Genomic DNA, 8,160 nt, shown 5'->3' on the forward strand with positions numbered 1-8,160 from the left:
CACTTCCACTCTCCCACTTTTCCATTGCAGATCTGATCAACCAGAGAAGAAGATCAAGGCGTATCGTATCAGCAGTTAACTGTATCCTACCATGTTGACTCATCGGATCTAGGACCCGTTAAGGGGAGTAGATCCATGTTTCTTCATTGGCGCCATCCGTATTTTTGTTAGAACAGCAAGGAATTACTCTTTATTTTTCGTCTCGGTTCTCATATATGTTCATCAATATCTCAGATCTATGATTTCTTCTTTCAGATCTGTTCTATGGGAGTCCAAAAAATTCGTAGATCTAAATATGTTTCCATATCTATTTGATTGAAACCCAGAAATTTCATAGATCTAAAAATTACCTTCAGATTTGTATGATTTGGCTTTAAAAATTTATAAATATAAAAAAGGTCATTCTAGATCTAGAGTTATCAGTCATGCTTCAAAGGATCTGTTCCCTTTTTCTTCATGCTTAGGTTTCATCATAATAAATTCATGATTGGGGTCCACCATCATGTTTGGAGGTCATTCTAGATCTATTCTAGATCTAAAAGAAACGTCTCTAAAGATATTACAAAAGGAAGATGTACAAGTTGCATAGGGAATTGTACAACCCGATAATGCTTTGTACTCTTTGACGAGACACACTCTGAGATGGTGATGCGTTCTGCCACTTTCAGACTACAAAAATCACCCTATGAGGCAATCTACATCAACCAAGTTATTAACTCCGGCGTCCGCACCGCGACCCGCGAGTCATCCGCATGCCAACACTCCGGCGTCCGCACCGCGACCCGCGAGTCATCCGCATGTCAACACTCCGGAGTCCGCATATCACTCATCCGCGGTATACATGAACAGCTTCCGCAGGTCGCAAGAAAAGCATCTGCGGATCATGCAAGTTCCGGCGGGTCACTCCCGCCCCGCGGATCATGTAAAATACTTCAAGCAAAGCAATGGTGAACTGAAATCTGGTTTTCACGGGCTTATTCAAAGTTCCAGCAAGATAATTCCTTTAGCATGCATGCTTCGATGAGTCCACACGAGGAACCGCGGGTCCTTACCGCATGTTGGCGGACCAACACCCGCTTCTGATGGCTACATATACGCCCCGGTGAACAACAACCAACACTTATCATAACAGGTCAAACACCCGCTGCCGCGAGCTTCATTCTTGCTGCTGCGGGTCAACACCGATAATTAGTGGACATCAGTTCACCATGCTTCACCATCAAACGAGCCTCACAAATTTTCAAACTTTGATGGAGGTTCTTTTCCGTCAAGAAAAACACAAAAACCGATGTCTTGAGGTAGAAGATGAAAGTGAAAGGCTAAGTGTATTGGATAAGGTGAAAAGCAAGTTTTGACCTTTGAAAGGTTGTACACTTGCTACTGAAAGCAGCTCAAAATATATCATGAATTAATTTCAAAGTTTCATAAAAGGCCCTTCAACTTTCATGCTCATTTATTTCGAGGAAGAAGTAAATGAAATGCTTTCATCTTCAAATGGTGTTATAGACCCGAAACATTGGTTGTCTTATGAAATGCTTTCTTCTTCAAATGGTGTTGGCTTTCCAAAAAGTTTCTCAAAAATCTCAAACTTTTGTGCCTATATTGATTTTGATATATCCAACAAAAAAAACAAAAAGTTTGAGTAAATAGAATTTGCATTAGAAAATGCACAAAGATTCAAGTGCTTATATTAATGCAAAATATATGGTCACGCGCCAAATTTATGACATACGTGTCATCTTTGGATGGAAGACGTCCAAATATAAGGTTGGAGACCCTTACAAAAAAAAAAACTCGCATAAAGGTTGGAGACCTTACAAAAAAAACTCGCATAAATGTTATAGACCCTTACAAAAAAAAATCGCATAAAGGTTGGAGACCCTTACAAAAAAACTCGCATAAAGGTTGAGGACCCTTATAAAAAAACCCGCATAAAGGTTGGGGACCCTTATAAAAAAAACCCGCATAATTACATGCGCGCTTCGCTCCGCAACAAGACGAGCCGCATGCGCGTTCCGGCGATTCACGCCATAGCGGGCCGCATGTGCGCTAAACGATAATAGCGGATCACTTGTGTGCTTCAGCATATCCGAGACCAGCCGCATGCGCGTTCCAGCGATTCACGCCATAGAGGGCCGCATGCGCGCTAAACACATCTACTTTATTTCTGTGGTCAGAAAATCTAGATAAGAGATTATTCACCTGTGCATTTGGCCACTCACAACTAGATCTGCACCTGTTATTAATCTAATACAAAAGATAGAGATCTAGATTTTCGACACTTAACATTTGATTTTCTCCCTATATATTATCATATACAATGGGTGAAAAAGCAAGGGGCACAAGTACAACTTTTAGTGGGGACATGTGACTCATCTTTGTCTGGGTATTGGGGACAACATTATGAAACCATGGTGAAGAAACACTAAGTGACCCCGGCAGATTAAGGATAATCTTAGGGTTAAGTAGATGTTTCCCACGAGGGTTAGGTCCGGCAAAGATGGTTATTCTTCTGATGACCTGCAAAACAGACACCGTGAGCTCGTCACTGAGAAGGGGGGGTTCCTCCTTGTGACCACCCTCCGGCGTGAGAATCAGACTAGATTGCTCTGAATATAAGTGTATATTAAGAGAAATAGCTAGAGATGATAAGATAATATCAGATGATATATGATGATATAAGATCATATAAGATGATATAAGATGATGATACCGTTCCAAGGTGTTGGAGTATTTATAGCCGAAGGTAGGTTTCCAAGCAGGTACGGCCAGCTGTATAATATTCCTTTTCCACCGACTGTGGGCTACGTACGTGCCATGCTGGTGGTTGGTGGGTAGGCAGCGGCTGATAGTGACATGGCCGGCTGTGTACTATTCCTTTTCCACCAACTACAGGCTATGTACGTGCCACGATGAGGGTTGGTGGGTAGGCAGCGGCTGATAGTGACATTTTGTACTGGAGCATGCTCCTCCTCGTACTATTGTCGGTGAGCTGTCACCCTGTGATTGGTTCATGGGCTGCTTTGGTCAGATCTTGTCTATTTTGTCCATACCTTGGCAGGTATAGTACAAAAGATCTTCCAGAAGCGTACGGACTGGCTCATTTGGGCGGGAGTATTCCCGCCTTGCTCATTCCTTCTTCAGGTGACATTACTGAATTATTGAGAGTTAGTGCCTTGTGCGTGTAGCCTTACTATTAGTGCGGGTAGCCTTCCCTGATAGCTTGTATCCGCAGCTGCGGGAACAGGCGGGGTACTTTACCATTGGGAGGCTTTTCCTGCGGGAACAGCTGGCGTACTGCGCGTAAGGTCTTCATCTCTCTGAGCATGGTGGGTCCTGCGGAACCAGTTGGTCTTCGCGCAGACGTCCCTCTTCAAGGTGAGTCTTGCGGGTCCAACTGGGCTCTGCTGGGACCTACCTCTTCACATGGGATGTGTGAAGATACCTTCCACGAGAAAATTTACATCACCGGACATACTTAGCTCCTTGCAAAACCCATTAGATCAAAATTTAGCTCCTCCGAGCAGCATGCAAAACCCAACACCCGCGGGCAACGGACAAACTCCGCTGCGGCTAACAAGAAAGCTTCCGCGTGTCAAATCCGGCTTTTGCGGATCACGTGTACGCTCTGAGCAAAGAGATGGCGGGTCAATCCGGCTTCCGCACCCACGAGCAAAGTTTCAGCGGGTCAAGTCCGGCTCCCGCAGGCCATGTAAAAGCTCCGACATGATCACCGCGGGTAACACGCGTTTCAGAATATGAACTTCGCCCCTGCGGGTCGTTTAAACTACCCCGCGGATCAATTCAAGTTTGGCAAGAAAAACCTTGCGGGTACACCACGACTTTCGCGGATCATGAGAAAGCTCCGGACAAAGTTACAGCAGGCTCAGTTTCAGCCAACGCAGGTAATTCCCGGACCACCACAGGTTAAGGAGGATCAGTTTCAACTTCTGTTGTGACATGCGGGATTGGCGGGTCACTTACGTGCTCCGGCATGATTAACAATAATAAAGAGAGGTGTATTTACACTACCCGGGTGTCATCAGTGACCATTGCGGGTCATGCGAATGGACCAACGGACTAACACTTGCCACCGCATACCACATACGTGCATTAAACGCACCAGCCCGCATCCGCGGGATCCATACTCATTCCGTGCATCACTTGCTCGTTCTGGCGGGTTAACTCAATCTATTGCGGGTCAAAGTTTCCTCACGTACAAGCTTCAGCAGAACATATGCTCATGCAGGTTAATCACGACCTTACATGCAAAGATTGTGGACTCCGACGGGCCGCATGAGTGCCATGCGGGTCACTTATACGAGCCCAGCAAACACTTAGATACGCCACATGAGTGTCATCCGCGGGTCATTTACTTACCAACAATAGTTGCAGGTCCTTACCGCGCGTTGGCAGGTCAACACCCGCTTCCACAGCTGCATCCGCGTTCCGGCGTGATTCACAGGATGATACATGTTCAACTCCCACGAGCCTAACCCACCCACCACGACCGCATGATTGCCATGCGGGTCACGTATACAAGCAGGCGCTTAGATGTGCCAAATGGTCACCCGCGGATCACATACGATTCCCGACTAGAACCAAGCACTCTGCTGTATTTCACCGTCCTCGCCATGCTACTCTCCACAGTTCTACGAAGACCTCTATCAAGAATAAACAAAAACACTACATATGTACACTTGAATAATAAATGGTCATGTAACACGTGCTGTGGTGGAGGAAGTATGGAAACAAAAGTGGATTTAATTCTCAATTTTCATAATAGTGCCTCAACTATTATGACATATTTATTTTGTTAACCAAGTTAGGGTTTGAACAATTGACATTTTACCCCCTCAAGGTTATTAAAAGTATAAAAAAGGTTGGAGTCAGCTATAGAGAGCATCACTCGCGTAAGAGACGCGGAACACGTTTTGTCTTATGGAATGCTTTCCTCATCAGACGGTGTTGGTTCTCAAAAAATAATGAACTGGAGGACTATCGTGGTATATCACCACTACATTAGCACGGTGGAAGACGTCCAAATAACAGGCTAATGCCAACGCCACGGCTACAGGCTAATGCCAACGCCAGTGCTAAATTAAAGGTTGGGAATCCTTAAAAAAAACCCTTATGGTCACGCGCCGAATTAATGACCTGCGAATCATCTTATGATAAAAAGGCCCACGCGCCAAAATCGCCATCATGATTTAAAATCTTTTACAACCCGAAGCAAAGTAGACGCACATGCAAAAAGGTCCATATAGAAAGCATTGGGTCAAAAAAGCACTACTCCTCGCTCCTGAGCACTCCTTATAAGTCCAGCACTTCACCAAACCGCTTGCACGTCCAGGAGAAGCACTGGACTGGGGGACTTGTAGGTGTAGGGTACGTCAAACCCGGTACGACCTTTTATTTATTACATAATATATTATGTTTATTACATTATTATTATCTACTAACTAGGCCCATTGGGCTAGGGGTTTGTGGAGGTAACCCCTAACCGGGCCTGGCCCAATAAAGGTTAGGGTTCATGATGGTGGCCATGGAGTCCCTATATAAGGAGCCTTTATCATTCATTGAAAGGACCTTCTCTTGGACCCTTGGCTCCCACATATTTTTGTGTCTGTAAACAAGAGTTCATTCTCTTAGCAGTCACCTCCACTCCCCCACTTTTCCATGGCAGATCTGATCAACCGGAGAAGAAGATCAAGGCGTATCGTATCAGCAGTTAACCGTATCCTACCATGTTGACTCATCGGATCTAGGACCCGTTAAGGGGAGTAGATCCATGCTTCTTCACTCGCTTATTAAACGAGCTTACTTTTAGGCTCGAGCCCGGGCTCGGACGAGTTTTTAACAAGCTGATCTCGAGTAGATTGCGAATACCTCAGCTCGTTTACACCCCTAGCCCAACACTTTCTCCATTTTAACTTATAACGTGTTATCTTTATTTATCTACATACAAACCAAAGTACAATAATAATTTCTCTTTCCCGTAACCAAAACCCCTAACAATGGTGACAGGAAAACGAAAACAAGAACAACTAATAATAATCGCAAAAGATTTCATGAAGAACAACCCAATAACACACTTTAATACCAAGTATAAAGAATTTGATAATGGGGTTAAGGGTTGGCTGGCTAAGCAATCTTTACCGGTTGAGACCGCCATTGTTACCGTCAGCTACGCCGCCTACGGTGTATACGTCGGTGGGTTAATGGGTTCAGCTTGGGAGAACATCACCGCCGTTTTTCCACAGGCCATGCAAAATTCCAAGGTTATTATTATTATTTGTTTATTAATGGTTTAGGGTTTCGGTGGAAAGTTGGTTTATGTTATCTATTTGACGTTCATTTATGTTTGTAAACGTTCATTTATGTTTGTAAATGTTCATTAATGTTTGAGTATTAATATAAAATAATAATATTATTTGTATTTTATATGTAGTATTATACCATGTTATTATCACCTTGTATCTATGTTACATGTTTGATATATTTATTAATATGATTCTCAATCTAAAGTAGTGATTATATCGAAACAGAAGGCAAGCGGGCAACAACCTGTTTTGAATTGCAAAACTCAATCTTTTAAAAACTACATTGGCTGATTATGCAGTGATAGCATTACTTTGCATGACCCGTTGAACTTGGCTAAATAACTCCTCAGCTTTAGGCAATGTGGTTGTCAAGACACGTCTTCTCATGTTATATCTGTCTATTTTTACCATACAGTCTCTCACCAATCACCACATATGGTATTATTATTGGTAGCTGCCTATATACACACATACACACACACCTCATGTTTCGTATATCTATCTATTGCGTGATTTTTGAGCCGGAGGTCTCTCTTGAACCAGCCTCTCTATACGAGGCCCTACCAATAGCTTTACTGTTTGTGGGATTTAGTTGTTGGTATGCATTATCATGTACTTAATGTTTGTTTTATATTTGTTTGTTTGTGTTTATTCGTGTTTGCTTGTGTTCGTGAACTGCTTGTTTAGATTTATAACGAAAAGACATAAACGAACATATTTGTGGATTGTTATTATTTATTAATTATTTTTTTCTGTTATTTTGATATATTATAAGACAAAACCTTAATAAGCATAAGCTCGGATGGGCAGTGTGAAACTAATTCATAGAAGTCAAACTAGTTAAAACTTAAAAATACACTAGGCTCATTAAGACCCGACGAGCTTAAAAGATAGATCTTCTCAAAACCATTATTGTAATACAGGCTTTGGCAGGTGGGCCCTTAATCCAGGCCCGTAATTTCGCAGCTATTATTGGTGTAAAAGCGGGTTTACAGTGTGTAATGAAAAGATTGACAGGCAAGGATGATATCCAGACAAAGTAAATGTTCATTAAGTTCAATATTAATGTATGATGATTGCAGTTATGATGGCTTTTTCTTTATGTTAATTAATATTAGAGTATGCTTGCAGTATGGTTGCAGCTTTCGGTTCAGGAGTGACGCTTGGTTTGGTTAATGGCCTGGACGGTCCTAATGTAATCATGTCGGGCGTCTTGTTTGCACTTCTTCATGGTGGATTCTACAAGGTAATTATTAGCTTATTATGATTATTATGGTTTGAAGTCGCGATATCAGTTTCATATTATCAAAAGTAAATTTACTTTTTGACCTGTTGTGCAGGTCGAGGATATGTTCAAAAAGCCGTCAGCTGAAGATCTGTTATACAGTGAAACTAAATCCATGTTGTCTAGACTCGGTCTTCAAAAGTACGAGAAAAACTTCAAGAAAGGCTTGTTAACCGACCCTACTTTGCCTCTGCTTACCGACAGGCAAGTTTTTTTAAATCGTAAAAAAGAGTGTTACCATTTCGAATTTTATCTTTGATCTCTTAACAGGTTAAACATGTGAAAAGTTTTAATGATCTTGTAAAAGGAAACGGGTCAAAGCAGTTATTTAGTCATAGTTGACAATAGTTTGTTTTTAAGTTTTCAAATAATGAATGTTATAACTTCGGCTCATTTACTTATAAATAGGTCAATTCCGGGTATGTGTCGCAAATAGATTTCCGGGTATGTGTCGCAAATAGATGAAACACCATATAAAAGGAAATGGGTCAAAAGTTGTCTAAATTGCAATTTTTTTATGCATAAAACTTTCTAAATTATTCTATAAAAAAA

The 8,160-nt window shown here is 42.1% G+C and overlaps 1 protein-coding gene across 1 annotated transcript; it reads left to right on the forward strand.

The window, feature by feature from the left end:
- Positions 1-6,017: 6,017 nt before the first annotated feature.
- LOC143605535 (chloroplastic import inner membrane translocase subunit HP30-2-like) lies at positions 6,018-7,891 on the forward strand. The gene is made up of 5 exons (XM_077081614.1): positions 6,018-6,281; positions 7,247-7,362; positions 7,455-7,569; positions 7,664-7,812; positions 7,879-7,891. The coding sequence occupies exons 1-5, from the start codon at positions 6,018-6,020 to the stop codon at positions 7,889-7,891; spliced, it is 657 nt and encodes a 218-aa protein (XP_076937729.1).
- The last annotated feature ends 269 nt before the right edge of the window (positions 7,892-8,160 follow it).

The sequence above is a fragment of the Bidens hawaiensis genome, unplaced genomic scaffold, assembly GCF_021521415.1.
Source record: "Bidens hawaiensis isolate Kalapana, Puna unplaced genomic scaffold, B.hawaiensis_p1.1 tig00070067_1, whole genome shotgun sequence".
Taxonomy (NCBI): domain Eukaryota; kingdom Viridiplantae; phylum Streptophyta; class Magnoliopsida; order Asterales; family Asteraceae; genus Bidens; species Bidens hawaiensis.

Bases quoted from the DNA above. Each gene is read 5' to 3' on its own strand.
- LOC143605535 (XM_077081614.1), top strand. From the start codon at position 6,018: ATGGTGACAGGAAAACGAAAACAAGAACAACTAATAATAATCGCAAAA. The intron at 7,363-7,454 runs GTAAATGTTCAT...GTATGCTTGCAG, and splicing joins AAGGATGATATCCAGACAAA to TATGGTTGCAGCTTTCGGTT. The intron at 7,570-7,663 runs GTAATTATTAGC...CCTGTTGTGCAG, and splicing joins TTCATGGTGGATTCTACAAG to GTCGAGGATATGTTCAAAAA.